Here is a 17,425-nt window from a genome sequence, read left to right as displayed (position 1 = left end):
AAATGAATTAATAAATATTTTTCAATTACTAAATTTCAAATATAGTTAATTCCAGTAAAGGGAATTCACATTAAATAATCCTCATTAATTTTTAACAGTAAAGAAGGGTCTTGAGACAAAAAAAGATTGAGAATCACTGTTTTAGATGGAACACAAAAAAACCCTGCTACCAAGCAGTGGAACAGCAGTCACAGCATAAAAATAAAGGTTATGATCCCTAGATTCATTCACCTAGAAAGGTCACAGGTTTATGATCCCACACTTGAAGCAACCCTGGAATTTAAAATGGCAGCTTGGGGGAAGTAAGGACAAGAAAGAATTTTCCAGCCTTATCCCAATCTTTATCATTTACGGCTTAAAGAAGACCTCTTGCACTACCTTCAAATGAAAACAAAACATTACAGAGTAATTAAAAGAAGCAAATTCTTAAATAGTTTTAGTTCATGATGAAAAAACACAAAGCTTCATAAAAGACATTTTAAAAAGTACAGGATCTACATGGTAGAAAAAGAGAAAAATTAAAATGCATTCTATTTGATGGAAGTTAACATAAAGCACCATAAGAGAGCAGAGACTTAGGGAAATATACATAAGCAGCACAGTTTAGCAGTAGAGGTATTCCAGCTGTCAAGTCCACAGATGCCAATACATAAAAAAGGAAAACCTCAACTGTCCTAGTCCCAAGAGGTTCCCTGAAAGCTCAGCAAGGTTTGAATAGCACACTGATAGAGAAAAAAGAAAACTCCAAAGTTCTTTCCAGTTTTGATTTCTAGTTTTTGCTCTGGCATTTCTGAAGACAGAAACACTGAAAAAGTCATTATATTTCATTAAACCTCAGTAAGCAGTAAGGCAAATGCTGTAAATTATAAGGAGAAAACTCAATTTCCAATTGATATTATATAATGAAAGTTCCAGGTACTAACCTCTTGCTGCAGCCTTTTTAGCTCTATTTCCATTTGCTCTAGTTCTTGTTTACAGTCCAACAATTGTTCAGTCTTTTCCTCCCTTAAATGAAAAAAATATTTATTAAATAAAAAACTTTGTGCATCGAAAACTATGATCATCTGAACTAATACAAAATACTATCATTATTAAATATCTAACAACATAATACTGGTCATGACCGCAAGCTGGGGAAAAAGACAAAGAAATTGGCATTAGGAATTTATATGGTTGGATGTCATCAGACTCACCCTTAAAGTTCTCCAAATGCTAATAACCTCAATGACTAATGTCCTCATAGTTCATAATGTAGCTTTTTTTTCTTCATCTCTTCTGTCATTTCCTGATTCCCATCTCCTTACTCTCTCTCCCTCTCTGTATAGTCACAGACAAATTAGCTGGAAGAGTTCTTAAGCAAGGCAATACTAGCTGGGTCTGAGACTTTAAGGGTCTCCAAACTATTTTCAATATTTACAATGACCTAAAGAAAATAATACAGTGCCACACAGATATGTAAAATCTTTGACTCTCTCTTAGAGTTTCTACCCTGAAATCTGGACACTTTTGTATTTCTCCTAATACACTTTTTTCTTTTTACACTGTGTTCTAACTCCCATTTTCTATCTCTCCTTTAGAGTCAAGCTCCTCAAAATAAGTCTCCACTCATTGTCTCTGTCAACCTTCTGTTCTTAAATAATAAAAAAATAAATGTTCATTATGTAGAACAATCTGCTTTTGACATCTCATATGCTTATATTTAAGTTTTTTCACCAGAGAAAATTTTTATTGAAGTATAGCTGATACACAACGTTATATAAGCTACAGGTTATTGTGCTTCACAATTTTTAAAAGTTATACTTCATAAAATACTAGCTATATTCCCTGCATTGTACAATATATCCTTGTAGCTTATTTTATACGTGTTTGTACCTTTAATCCTCTGCCACTATATTGCCCCTCCCCACTCCCTTTTCCCACCAGTAATCACCTGCTTCCTGTATCTAAAAATCTGTTTTTCTTGTTACATTCACTAGTTTTATTTTTTTGATTCCACATATAATCGGCATCATACAGCATTTGTCTTCGTCTGATTTATTTTACTTAGGATAATACCCTCCAAGTCCATCAATGTTGTTTTATTTATTTGGCTGTGTTGAGTCTTACATGCTGCACAAAAGATCTTCATTCCATTACGCAGGCTCTCTAGTTGCGGCCTGAGGGCCCTGGAGTGCAGGGGCTAAGTAGCTGCAGTGCACAGGCTTAGCTGCTCTATGGCATGTGGGACCTTAGTTCCCCGACCAGGGATCAAACCTGTGTCCCCTAGATTTCAAGGTAGAGTCTTAACACCTGGACCACCAGGGAAGTCCCATGTTTTTAAAATAGCAAATTTTATCCTTTTTATGACTGAGTAGCATACCATTTTCTCTCTCTCTATATATATATATATTTTTTTTTTCTATACATCATCTTAATCTAATCATCTGTTGGTGGACACTTAGGTTGCTTCCATATCATGGCAAGTATAAATAATGCTACTATGAACACTGTGGTACATGCATCTTTCTGAACACCACATTAACAAACTGATTAATAAAAACCGCATGATCATCTCAGTAGGTGCAGAAAAAGCTTTTCACAAAACTCAATACTCATTTATGATAAAAAAAAAAAACCTCTGCAGAAAGTGGGCACAGAGAATAATAAACTGTATATCCAACAAAACCAGAACTAACATCAGACTCAACAGTGAAAAGCTGAACACATTTCCATTAAGATCAGAAACAAAAAACAATGCCCACTCTTGCCACTTTTATTCAGCATAGTCCCAGCCACAGCAATTAGACAAGGAAAATAAAAGGAATCCAAATTTAAAGGAGGAATAAAACTGTCACTATCTGCAGATGACATACTACAGATGAAACTGAGCAAGACTGTCAGGTCATTCCAGGTACAAATCTTTTTTGTCCCCCATTTCTTGTTTGTAGGAAATAGGCCTCATTCAGCCTTCTGATTCCCTGAGATCTAAGGGCAGATTCAAACAGCTGCTACTCACAGAAGGAAGGGAATGCAGAAACAGGAGGAGCAGCTGAGAAACAACAGTCCAGCAATAAAGCAGGGTTCTGGTTCTTCCTCAAGGAATAGATCTAACAATATCTTTGAGCTTTTCTGCAGAACTAAGGCCTCCACTCAGGTGGAGAATGGTGCTCAGAGAATGGTTAAAATTTTAACCATTTTAAAATGATTAGTTTTAAATGTATGGTTCAGAAGCACTAATTAATTTTACAATGTTAAACTATCACCACTACATATTCCCAAAACTTTTTCATCACCCTATTCAGAAATTCTATACTCATTAAGCAATAACCCTCCACTTCATTTTCTCTCTCAATTTGCCCATAAAAGATATTTCATTTAAGTGGAATTATTCAAATTTATCCTTTTATCTGGCTTATCTCACTTAGCAAGTTAAGATGGCTCATCTTATGGCTCATTCCACGGCTCATCCACGTTGCAGCAGCATATCAAAATTTCATTTTTTATGGCGGAATAATAATCCACTCATCTCACACGCTAGTAAAGTAATGCTCAAAACTGTCCAAGCCAGGCTTCAGCAATACGTGAACTGTGAACTTCCAGACGTTCAAGCTGGTTTTAGAAAAGGCAGAGGAACCAGAGATCAAATTGCCAACATCCGCTAGATCATGGAAAAAGCAAGAGAGTTCCAGAAAAACATCTATTTCTGCTTTATTGACTATGCCAAAGCCTTTGACTGTGTGGATCACAATAAACTGTGGAAAATCCTGAAAGAGATGGGAATACCAGACCACCTAACCTGCCTCTTGAGAAACCTGTATGCAGGTCAGGAAGCAACAGTTAGAACTGGACATGGAACAACAGACTGGTTCCAAATAGGAAAAGGAGTACGTCACCCTGCTGTATATTGTCACCCTGCTGTATATTGTCACCCTGCTTATTTAACTTATATGCAGAGTACATCATGAGAAACGCTGGACCAGAAGAAGCACAAGCTGGAACCAAGATTGCCAGAAGAAATATCAATAACCTCAGATATGCAGATGATACCACCCTTATGGCAGAAAGTGAAGAGGAACTAAAGAGCCTCTTGCTGAAAGTGAAAGAGGAGACTGAAAAAGTTGGCTTAAAGCTCAATATTCAGAAAATGAAGATCATGGCATCTGGTCCCATCACTTCATGGCAAATAGATGGGGAAACAGTGGAAACAGTATCAGACTTTATTTTGGGGGCTCCAAAATCACTGTAGATGGTGACTGCAGCCATGAAATTAAAAGATGGAGGGGGTTCATGTTTGGGCATGCACGTACACCTGTGGTGGATTCATGTCAATGTATGGCAAAACCAATACAGTATTGTAAAGTAAAATAAAGTAAAAATAAAAATTCAATTAAAAAAAAACAGACATGAAAGGAAAAAAAAAGATGCTTACTCCTTGGAAGGAAAGTTATGACCAACCTAGACAGCATATTCAAAAGCAGAGGCATTACTTTGCCAACAAAGGTCCGTCTAGTCAAGGCTATGGTTTTTCCAGTAGTCATGTATGGATGTGAGAGTTGGACTGTGAAGAAAGCTGAAAGCCGAAGAATTGATGCTTTTGAACTGTGGTGCTGGAGAAGACTCTTGAGAGTCCCCTGGACTGCAAGGAGATCCAACCAGTCCATCCTAAAGGAGATCAGTCCTGGGTGTTCATTGGAAGGACTGATGCTAAAGCTGAAACTCTAGTACTTTGGCTACCTCATGCGAAGAGTTGACTCATTGGAAAAAACTGATGCTGGGAGGGATTGGGGGCAGGAGGAGAAGGGGTTGACAGAGGATGAGATGGCTGGATGGCATCACCGACCTAATGGACAGGAGTTTGAGTAAACTCTGGGAGCTGGTGATGGACAGGGAGGCCTGGCATGTTGCGATTCATGGGGTCGAAAAGAGTCAGACATGACTGAGCAACTGAACTGAACTGAACGAGCACATTTTGTTTATCTGTCCATCTGTTCATGGCCACTGGGTTGTTTCTAGTCTTTAGCTATTGGGAATAATGCTTCAGTGAACAATGGCATGCCAGTATATGTTTGAGTTCCTGTTTTCAATTTTAGTGGGACATACATAGGTGTGGAATTGCTAGATTATATAAAAATACTATGTTTAACTATTTGAGGAATATTCTAATGCTTTTAACACACTGATTTTTTTCTGGATGTTTACATATTTAACATTTTTAAAAATACAAACAGAGCAACCACTTCTGTGCAAAATTCTTCCCCACCAGGAGTATATTAACACATACTCATCTAAACTCGGAGAAGGCAATGGCACCCCACTCCAGTACTCTTGCCTCGAAAATCCCATCGATGGAGGAGCCTGGTGGGCTGCAGTCCATGGGGTCGCTAAGAGTCAGACACAGCTGAGCGACTTCACTTTCACTTTTCACTTTCATGCACTGGAAAGGAAATGGCAACCCACTCCAGTGTTCTTGCCTAAAGAATCCCAGGGACGGGGGAGCCTGGTGGGCTGCCATCTATGGGGTCGCATAGAGTTGGGTACGACTGAAGGGACTTAGCAGCAGCAGCATCTAGACTAGTTTCTTCATCATTATTTTGTTTTTTACATTTAGCTCTTTAATCCATCTGAAATTCACTTTGAGGTATGTGAAGTATGACTTTACTGGAATTTCCAAAAGTGTTATCCAGGAGGATCTACACTTACTAATAAAATAATCCCTTTTTGCACCCATTTGACCATTCTATCTACAGTGATGAGGCTTCCATTCACATCTTCCCACTGACACTATTTATCACAGTCAGTCAGTCACCTATTGCCAAATCCAACACTATTTTCAGATCTTTGAGAAACTTAATGCAGTTCATGCCACTCTTCTTAAAATGCTTCTCCTTTGGTTTCCATGACTCTATACTCTAAGGATTTTCTAGTTCTCAATATATTAATTCTCTGATTCTTTTGCTGATTTCATGTTTTGTGCCTATCTTTTGGCTAACAACTATCAAGTTCTCATTATCTGTGCCACACACTTGTGCTATGCATTTTACACTCTGCCAAGCACTTAATCCTCACAAGAGCTCTAAAGAAGTAGTAGCTCATGACTGCAGCTTACATTTGTTGAGCACTTATGTAATACACACTGTTTACTTACATATTTACCTCATACAACAACCCTACAGTAAGCACTAATATTCCTATTTAACAGTCTAGGAAACTGAATAGTCTTAGAGTTTCAGTAACTTGGCCACAGTCACTCAGTTAGGAAGTGTTGAAAGCCAGGATTCACATTTTAGAATGCCTCTAAAGCTCATGCACTTAATCATTTGCTCTACCCGTTATTTTGTATATGAAGAAACAGTAATGTGGGTAATAAATGGGTAATAAATGACATCTACCTTTGACCACTTAAACACCTTTCTAGTATTTGTATTCTAAAAGAATACATCCTTCACATTCTTCATGCTCATGGGCAGTCTGATCCATTCCAAAGGTTTCAATTATGACTTACATGCTGCTGCATATAGTACTCTGCATGAGTATACTAATGATCTGAAATCTCTACTCTGCATCATGGGCCAGGTAGTCAGTTATCCAACTGATCATCTCAACAGAAATATTTCAAAGGCACCTCAAACTAAATATGTCAAAACTAAACTTGTCTTTTACCTTAATAGTATTCCTCTCTCTTATGTTCCCTATCTGAATGAATGGCATCACCATCTAGACAGACACTACTTATAGGAAACTAGGAAATATACTGAAGACACTACTTTCTTCCTTAACACCTCCTCTTTAACCTCATCATTAAAACCCTGGATCAGGCCCAAACCACTTCTTGCCTGGACTGTCCTTCAATCTATCTTTACAATGACACCAGAATTTATTTTTCCAATTTGAATACTCACTAAAGGTCAGCTACTAGGTTGATATCTCTTTATTAAAACAGAAATCTGTTTTTAAACTGCTCTCCTATACAAAAAAATCTTCAGTTGGCCCCCACTGTTTAATATTCAAATTTCTCAGCACTGCACACATGACACTCTACTTACCCACTCCATCATTTCAACTTCATTTCCCCATGTCCCTCTTCATATTCTATTGCTGCTGTTTCTTCTGCTTCTACCCATCTGAGCCTTTTCAACTTACTTAATGCCTAACATTAGGTGAAATGTTACTATCTCTACGAACTTTTCCTGACACCACTCCCTTTTTTCCCCCAAGTCAAAAGTGAATAAAATTCACTTACTCTCAACTGTAGGGTATAGAGATTTGTAATATCCCTCCAGTTTTCATGTAATTTCATGACGGACAGGGAGGCCTGGCATGCTGTGGTCCATGGGGTCGCAAAGAGTCGGACACGACTGAGTGACTGAACTGAACTGATTAAAAGTTTATCTCAAAATTCAACTTAAAAATGGGCAAAGGAACTGAATACACATTTCTCCAAAGAAGATATACAAATGGCCAATAAGCACATGAAAAGAGACAACATTATTAGTCATGATGGAAATGCAAATCAAATCTATGGTTGGAATAAAAGGGTGTATAATAACAGGTATTGCTGAGGATGCAGAGACACTAGAGGCCTCATACTTTGCTGGTGGTGATATAAAATGGTACAGCCAAATAGTTTGACAGTTCTTCGAAAGGTTAAATACAGAGCTACTATATGACCAAGAATTTCCGCAACTCAGTAAATACCTAAGAGAAATGAAAATATACGTCTATACAAAAATACACACATGAATGTTCACAGGAGCATTATTTAAATAGCCAAAAAGTAGAACACAATCCAAACGTCCATCAGCTCATAAATGAGTAATCAAAATGTAGAATGTCCATAAAAGAGAGTATTATTCAACCATCAAAAGGAATGAAGTACTGCTATATGGTACAACATGGACAAATCTTGACGACATTATGCTAAGTGAAAGAAGCCAGAAATAAAAGGACACATAATGTATGATTCCATTTATATATATGAAATGTCTAGAATAGACAAATCTATAGAAATAGGAAGTATATTAGTGGTTTTGAGGAGGCAGAGGCCAAAGGTGATGCAGTGACTGTTGATGGGTATGCAGTTTCTCTCTGGGGTAATGAAAATGTTTTAATATTAGATGGCATGGGATGATTGCACAACTCTAAGAATAAACTAAAAATCATTGAATCGCACACTTTGAAAGGTTCAATTTTCTGATATATGAATTATATTTTAATAAAGCTGTTTTTTTCTAAAAAAAAAATATTTCGCATGAGAGAAAAACTCTTTGGAAACATGGGATCCATGGAGACAAAGAGAATTATTAGAGGAAGCATTTGATAATGTTAAGTATTGCATAAAAGTGAAATTTATAAGGAATTACTTCTTCTTCCATCCAAATTACACTTTTACTCTGTATGTCAATAAATCAAAAGCAATTGTATTATGATGTACCACCCACAAGTATGCTATCAATCTGCATGTTCTTATTACAATTATTTATCTCCATTAGGTATAAGGCAACCTAAACTCTTTTTATCTACCATTATTCCACACTTCTATCACTTTAGTAAAGATCTATCCCAACAAAAACACTTAAAACAGATGTTAACAGAAGAAACCCATGAAGCAACACATTTTCAAAGGACAACAAAAGATATAGATGGTATTTGATGTAATGCTAGTTACTGAGAAAACTTGCTATATCTGGCATATTTATTTATTCATTAAAAATATTCATTTATATATTCCAGTCAACATGAGACCAAATTTTACTAATCTCTTTAAGTTGTCTGGAATTTTAACAACACTATGCTCAAGTAAATTTTATTTTAAAATCAAATTTTAATATAGTGCAAAATGTTAAATGAATTCACAGCCATCACTGCAGTTCTAATTGCATGCTTTATCTAAAGACTGAAGAAGATTGTGCTAAATTATATGGAACGAACTAGTGTTCACTGTTTAGGCTATCCATTAACTGCCAGTCAAACTAATAACAGCAATCTCTTCCCTAATTTTCATGGTGCAGCTGTTTATAGAATATCTTGGGCGTATTCACTTCAACAGATACATAATACCGCAGACATTCACAATGAAAGCTGTATTTTCTTGTTTTCAAATTTTCCTATGGACTGTATATTTTTTCTACCTTGCACATTCAGCCACTTTCTTAAAACTAACTGCTTTAAACAATCAATAAACTTAATTGTTATATGGTGGTTTTAAATTTAAAATCTACACCCCAAAGCCTAAATTTCAAGAAAACAAAACCCTCCCAAAAAAGGGGAAAAAAAAGGAAAGAAAAAGCCTATAACACACAACTCCTTTGTTTTTTAAAGTGCAATATAAAAAAATCTCCAGCAGAGACTGGTGGTGTCTTTACAAGTTATTCACCAATGTGACATTTATACTGATTTTCCTGTAATGATTTTTGAAAGTTAAATAAATATTAATTTTATCAGCACTAACCAATCTGAATATTTACCATTTTTAAGTACGTGACTCAGGCATTTCAATTACTCCATGCAGAAGATACACAAAATTATTTTTCTGTAATACTGTACACCAAAAATTCATTTTATAACATTAATTTAAAAAAAGCCAAACTTAACAATCTGTATCAGTGGTTGTCAGTATTTTGGATTTCATGGAATGAAAAAATAAAAAAATTAAGCAGACCTTAATTTGCCAAGGAAAAACATTATTTTATAAAAGAAAGGACATCCTAACACTAGAAGAATAGGAAGTACACAGATACAGGATAAAGGGCATCCTTTAAGTTGATAAGATTTAGCATTAAGAAAACTTTGATAGTGTCTTCATTTTGACAAATACTACTGAAAACTGTGACACAGCCTACCAACTGGGAACCGCACAATTTCATAAGCCTAAAAACATTGCATTTAGGTCACCTTTGCAACCATAAAAATTCAACAAGCCTTGAAAAGTAGCAACTTACAATTCCTGCCTAAGCCTTCTTATCTTGGCTTTAGCATCTGCCAGCTCCACTGACAGATGCTGTCGACTTTCTGTTCGCTTCATGCCTGGAGAACCACAAGGTGACTGTGCAGATGAAGAGGCGTGGGGTAGAAAATGAAGACCATCCCGCTCTTCAGAGAGTTCTACAATAGTCTAAGGGAACAGGAATCACAGAAGCACTTTTAGTATTTTACGTATCAGAGAACCAAACACACAACACTAGTCACTAATTCTAAGTATTATACTACAATATCAGAAAGAATCCATTGGTCAAAAATGTCTTATTTATTATCTTTATCATTAATGGTGAACTTTTTGTTTTTTGATTATGCCACACAGCATGTGGGATCTTAGTTCCCAACCAGGGATCAAACCCACACCCCTTGCATGGTGACTTAAAGACAGCACCACCAGGTAAGTCCCTTAACTTTGACATATTTAGCTGTCATTTTTCAAAAAGTTTCATTCAACAGTACATGGTTGAGTTATTTAGTAGATAACACAAGAACAAGACAATACTTTTTTCCCTTCCCAGTGTTTTAAGAAAAATTAATAAATTGCAGTAAAATCTGTAGAACAAATAGCAACTGTTGGAAAAGCATAGAAGATTTGTTGACACAGTAGAGAATTAACTCAAAATTATTATGTCTGTAACTGTTCTGTCCAACACAGTAACCAGTAGCACAAGAGGCTAATTTCAAGTTTTAAAAATCAAAAATACAGTTCCTTAGCCTTCTTTACTAGAACATTACTCCTATATCACCATTCCTATGCCTGAACCTCCAATCACTCAACTCTCCCCCTCTGCCCAGTCAAACAGATTATTCTTGGCTACTCTAGAGTTCCGATTTGGCCTGAAACTGCAATTAGGCTGTTTAATGTCACTCTTACTTTCTAATTTAACACTACTATGTCATTCTTTGACTATGGTTCGTTCACTCTTCGGGGAAAAAACAAAAGGAAACAAATATATACAGAACTCCTAGCTAGAGAATCTTCCAACAAGATCCCATCCAACACTATAATTGGCAATAGAGGCTTTACATCTATTTTAGATATAAGGAAACTGAGGCACATATAGATTAAATAACTTAAAAGTCACACAGGAATATAACACAAATTCAAGTTCAAGTCTGACTTACAATGCTATGTCATTTTCCTTACCTACTGTCAATTTTTCTACTCCTGTTCCAAGGTGATAAAGAACTCTAAAAAAACTAAACAAATAAAATACAGCCCCACTACAGAAGTTGTCATCCACTTTCAATTAAGCTCTTTCCAATGTCCATCAATTCTTTCACTGAAAATCTTGATGGTTTCCTGGTAAAATTTTCCCATAAAGGCAGATGTAAATATATTCCCCTTTTCTCTACACAAGCCCCCAACTACAAACTGCTATCATGACTTCCAACAAATGAACTCTCCTTCAATTTGTCAAAGAAACAGAACCACCTGCAATAAATTCCTCCATTTTTATGCATCTCTTATTCCCAACACATATTCCTGACTTCTGTAACATTTTCAGTTTCTCTCTTCCTATTGCTTTTTTCTCCTTGTTCTTCAAAGACATACAAGTTTCTACTATCTAGGGAGGGGAAAAAAAAATCACATTTTCCCCTTTATTATCCTTCTACTTCTCTTTCAGTGTTACGTTTTGAAGGATGGTTTGCTCACTGACACTACGTCACCTGGTCTATCTACTTAGTATGTCCAGCCCAACTCCACTGTCTCTGTGGATAGTGTTACTAATTTCCACAGCACCCCAAGCTCAAACTTCACAGAGTCAGCTTTTATTTGCCTATTTTCTTACTGTCTCAATTAATATTGTCTCTTATTGTCGCTTTAATATTGCCTTATAACATCTCTTGTCTTTAACAAAAGTACCTGCATACATGTGTGTGTGTCTGTGCTCAGTCATGTCTGATTCTTTGTGACTCTTTGGACTAGCTCGCTAGGCTCCTCTGTTCATGGGATTTTTCAGGCAAGAATACTGGAGTGGGTTGCCATTTCCTCCTCCAGGGGATCTTTCTGACCCAGCGACTGAACTTGCGTCTCCTATGTCTCCGGCATTTGCAGGCAAATTCTTTACCTGTGAACCATCAGTATCTGCATATAGTAATTACTAAATATCTGTTTCATACACAAACTAGAACTTAATTACATGCCACCTTATTTTTCATTTACAATGTGCTTTTTTAAAATAAATCAGATACAACCTTCCTTATACTTCCTTTGTATCCCTGATGTTATCCAGCATAGTAGTGAATACAAAAAGCTGTTCAGAAATATTTTACTGAATTATTCACAAAACAGAAAACTCAAGAAAAGTACTGAAGATACATATTATATTTGAAATTAGCAGGTGGTAAAATTAAAGTATAACAATAATTTCCAGTTGTAAACAAACAGAGCACAAAAGATCTATGGATGCAAAATATTTTTTAAAAAGAAAGAAACCATGGGGAGGGAGGTGGGAGAGGGGTTCAGGATGGGGAACACATGTAAACCCATGGCTGATTCATATCAATGTATGGCAAAAACCACTACAATATTGTAAAGTAATTAGCCTCCAACTAAAATAAATAAAGTAATAAAATAAAAAGAAAGAAACCTAGTATTAAGAATTAAGAGAATACCCAGAGGTACTTTCCATTTTGCCTTTTCTCTAATAGTGGTAGTTTCTCGAGCTTAAGAACTCCAAACATTTTCAAAAAGTCTGATAGGAAATGTTATTAAGGCATACTTTTAATTTCTGAAAAGCTTTCTCTGATCCTTCCAATCTTAGGTATTCCACTATCAGTTGCAAGTAATATCTTTCTTCTTTAAATTCATATAGTACAACATTTCGGAGAAGGAAATGGCAACCCACTCTAGAATTCTTGTCTGGAGAATTCAATGGACAGAGAAGCCTAGCGGGACACAGTCCATGGGGTTGCAAAGAGTCGGACATGACTGAGCGACCAATTCACACACATGGTACAACATTTAGATACATGTCTCTTTTTTTTGGTACTTGTCACTTAACAACTTTAATTACAGTTAACTCACTTGTTAAAATAATTTCCCTATTAGACTGTAACCATCTTTGGTCCTTCTTTGGAAGTCTGCTGCTCTCTCATACTCTAGTAAAAGTTCTTACAAAAAGCAGGTATTTATCAATATATAGTGAAGAATGAACATATGATACAACAAGGCTAAAAATTTCAGGTGATGATAATTACAGAAATCATCATTAAGGAAAAGTATCAGAGCAGAGATTTAGGCAAAGGTATTATAAACGTTAGGATCACAAGTGTTGGAGTTAGAATGGGCAAGTCATCTAACCTCTCTGAACTTTAGAATCTTCATCCTTAAAATGGGATTATTGTGCAGATGTACTAAGATTAAGTACACAATAAATCTATAATACAAAGCTTGGCCTAAACAGTGACAATAAATATTTAGTTTTTAGTAAAAGGAGAAGATCCTGCTGGAGTTTAGTAAAAGAAGATCCTGGCCTGGGGAGATCCTGCTGGAGAACATGCTACCCACTCCAGTACTCTTGGGCTTCCCTGGCGGCTCAGATGGTAAAGAATCCGTCTGCAGTGCAGGAGACCCAGGTTCAAACCCTGGGTTGGGAAGATCCCCTGGAGAAGGGTACAGCTACCCACTCCAGTATTCTGGTCTGGAGAATTCCATGGACAGAGGGGCCTGGCAGGCTACAATCCACAGGGTTACAAAGAGTCTGACATGACTCAGCCACTTTCACTTTCAAAAGGAGATGACTGAAGAGATCCTTGTTTCACAGCATTAAGAAAAAAAAAAGACGTATAATTAAAAACAATGTCACCAAATTATACTTTCTAGATCAAAGGGAAACAATGATGACAGAAGAGCAATAAAAACAGAGAAAAGGGCTCTCTGTTCTAACAAGGGGGAGCACCCCTCGTGGATAGCCCAATTCTGGCCATGCCAACAAATGGAGGATTTGAGTGCTAGGATACCCACTTGAACTCCCAGTGTGAGTACTACCGCCTACTGAAACTGTTTTTACTAAAACAGTAAAAAGATTACTAACATAAAAAAGAAGATACAGCATATGGTTCAAAACTGACTGAAAATAAAGTGATCTGAGTATCTCAGGGTAGGTTTCATATATACTAGGGATGTTGTGAAACTCATTTGTTTCTTCCTTTGGTCTCACTGTCGTAAATTTTTAAAAAATTCAGCTGTTGCTTTAAAAAACATTTCTTTATTTCCTATATATTCTTCTCTTTTAAAGCCATAAGAAAAGCTAAAAATTCCCATCAGAAATGAATATATTTTATAGAGCAATGAGAAAGCTTTTTATTCCAAAAACATCTCTAGAAATTTCTCCTATATAGTCTTTCATTAGTCCCAAGACTAATCAAATTCTCCATAAATAAACTCAAATCTGTCTCTCTCATGTAAATTGAACGACTGATCAAAGTTTTACAGCCTCCAGAATGACAGAGTATTTTGGTCTGCTATTAAGAAAATATTACTCACCACCACATGCACTAACGTCTAGACTTCTCTAAAAATTATAAACTGCTCTCAAAGAATCCAACCAAAAAGTCTGGTGCAATTTTACTCCTTTTAAAAGCAAAGTGCTTTCTTAAAAGAGCTTATAATAATTCTTTTTTAAAAATCACACCTCATTAAACTGCTACAAAAATTTGAGACCTTTTGCGGCACATTTTATTCAGAACACCTGTTATTCTCCTTTAACACATTTTTTACAGTCTCAAAATGTGGCAATGAAACTACAAAATTAACCTTAATCAAATTCTTAAACTTTGAAAAAGCAATGGTTTTTCCACTTACATCAACGATATTTTTAGTTTTATACTTTTGCCAGAACTCTGGTTTCGTACTTGTTGCCAGAACTATAGGGATGAGTTTTTAAAAAAAACACAGAACAAAGTCAGAGTAATTTAGAAGGAAGGGGAAAAGAAAATCCAACTGCAATATGTTTACTAGCACTTTGGGGCTCTTATGCATCCTTTCTGGTTCCTATGTTACACAAAAGACATATAGTACCTTATTACCTGTCCCTAAGAAACAGATTATCAATTCTCAAAAATCTCTGAAGTTTTTTGGAAAGGAAACTTTCATAATATACTAAAAGAAATTTACAAACCTCTGAATGTTCATCTCTCTCATCTATAAGCCTTTTTAGATGCAATACCATGTTTTTCAAGAGTGGTTCTATTTCCTCCTGAGACATATCAGTCACTTCCATCCATTGTAGATCAAACACATTTTCCTGATTATGGGTTACCTTTAGAAAGCAACCAAAATAAACAACTTTTAAATGGCTAATACTTAAAAATAGATTTTAGTACATTAAGTTAAATATTATATATCCCATATAATAAAAATATGAAAACTAAATATGTCTAAAAGCATTTGAAATTAACAAATGCTGAAAAAGCTTCTACTAAAAATTATTTTCACTAAATATAATCTTTAAATGAATTTATTTTTATCTTCTAACTAAAAAATAAGATTTAATTCAAGGCATTCCTAAGGAAAGGTGATACTATTATTTCTGACAACTGCTTTAATAGAATCAACTGATCATTTCCTTGGATAAGACTAAATAAATTGTAACTGAAATCAAAAGCAAAAGTTTTTTCTAATCCTATACTATATATATTATTGCACTTTTATTCTTAAAAAGCAAAGTTTTTACAGATTCTGAGGTGATACTATCACAGCACCTTAGGAGAAAAAGACTCCTAATAAAGATTTTTAAAAGAATGGAGAAGTTATATAAGTGAGATACTTATTTCTTGTTTTCCATTTCTCACTGTGATTCTGATATTTTGCTTTAACTTTCACAATAAACAGAAAAATAACACTTTCAAGAATGGTGGCAAATTCAGTAACGTGTGGCACTCAACATTTATTCAAAATAAAATACAACTCACAAAGCTAATGGAAACATATATGTAAAGGGAAAGTACCAACAAAACTGTATCTTATTGTGTACTAATATGCTTACTGTTGACAATATTACTGACAAGAAAGCAGAGTTCTATGAACATTAACTAACAGAAAAGAAAACATATGGAACACAATGTGATTGAAATAGAGATTATTTAAATATAACTCTTCCCCCTTCCGTTTCCTTAGTTCTCTCTAATCAACATGTAAAATTTAACACACTGTAGTTCTAAAAACTAATAAGTACACAAGATTAAAAGCCCAAGACTAGACAGATGCAGAAATAGCAGCTTAAAAAAAGAAATCTTAACAAATATTAACTTCAATTATTTGACATTGCACATTAGGTCCTATATTTAGGTTTTACATGGATGATACAATCACTAATGTATTTATAATTCAAGCAATATCTTCAATAGAAATTCTGCTGTGCCCATTCATTAAAACAAAATCACTGGAGTGATATAATACATTACCTTAGCTCACTTTAATTTGAATTACAGGCAGTGATCCACATTATGCTGTTTCCATTCACTATATCATGCATGCTATGCTGTCTAACAAAGAAATATACATTCCTCAGATAGCACTTTCTGCCTATATCCCTATGGATAAAGTCAACAGTACATCTGTAGTCAGCACTGTGCCATTATAGATGATTCACTTAAGAAGCTATGTCTAAAGAAAAGAGGATGACCTAAAAGCAGAGTGCTTAAGTTGACTTGTATTTATTCTTGCTTAAGTTATGACTTTAAGTATTTGACTATATTTGACTTTTATTTATTCTTGCTTAAGTTATGACTTTAAGTATTTGGGGAGATATACAAATATAATGTATGATGAACTTCATAAAAAACACATGAACATTTTATACAGATTATTACCTCTTGAATATGTGCGGCAACTGCTGCTTTCGTATCAAAATCTAAACCTTGAATTCTTTCAATAAATTCTTCTTTTTTCTGACACTAAGGGAAATGAATAGAACAATCACTCATACTTTATAAGGAATAGTTGCTAATATGTTGTAAATAAGTAAAAACTCATTAGGCTAAAAAGCTTGGCTACAATGAGGGTTTAAACAGCACAATGAGGGTTTTGTTTTGCATTTAAATGATCTCTCTAATATACTTACCTAATAAAAAGATTAAAATTTAGAAATATTTATTTTAAAAGTAAGGTATTGAAAATCCATATTACTTGTATGCTGAAAAGTTCTAAAGCAGGTAATCATTACACAACTCATGTGAGGTCAGTAAAATATTATTATGCTAACTTTACAAACAGAGAAGTAAAGAATCAAGAACTTGTTTCAGGGAGGATAAGTTACTTGCCAAAAAACACAGTGAGTCAGTGGCAGAATTCGGAATATAGCCAAAATGCTCAGTCAGTCTTTGGCTGTCATCAAACAACACAGCCTTTCTTCTTGGAAAAAAAAATTCTGAGCAATTTTTACTTCAAACTTACAATTCATTCTCACATCTTTATCCTATCAATCTCAATAAAAGAAATCTCTTTTTGTGGCCCAGTTCAACA

The 17,425-nt window shown here is 35.2% G+C and overlaps 1 protein-coding gene across 14 annotated transcripts in view; it reads right to left on the bottom strand.

The window, feature by feature from the left end:
• CCDC88A (coiled-coil domain containing 88A) overlaps positions 1-17,425 on the bottom strand; it is a 120,676-nt gene that overhangs the window by 60,376 nt on the left and 42,875 nt on the right. For all 14 annotated transcript variants that reach the window (XM_042246141.2, XM_004005941.5, XM_042246142.2 and 11 more), the window contains exons 6-9: positions 16,774-16,857; positions 15,081-15,221; positions 9,918-10,090; positions 924-1,005 (exon numbers count right to left, since the gene is read on the bottom strand). In XM_042246141.2, the coding sequence (XP_042102075.1) occupies positions 924-1,005; positions 9,918-10,090; positions 15,081-15,221; positions 16,774-16,857 (480 nt within the window). The remainder of the gene's footprint in view (positions 1-923; positions 1,006-9,917; positions 10,091-15,080; positions 15,222-16,773; positions 16,858-17,425) is intronic.

Source organism: Ovis aries, chromosome 3, assembly GCF_016772045.2.
Source record: "Ovis aries strain OAR_USU_Benz2616 breed Rambouillet chromosome 3, ARS-UI_Ramb_v3.0, whole genome shotgun sequence".
Classification (NCBI taxonomy): Eukaryota; Metazoa; Chordata; class Mammalia; order Artiodactyla; family Bovidae; genus Ovis; species Ovis aries.
Note: the sequence above shows the minus strand (reverse complement) of the source record. Positions and strands in the feature narration are given on the sequence as shown.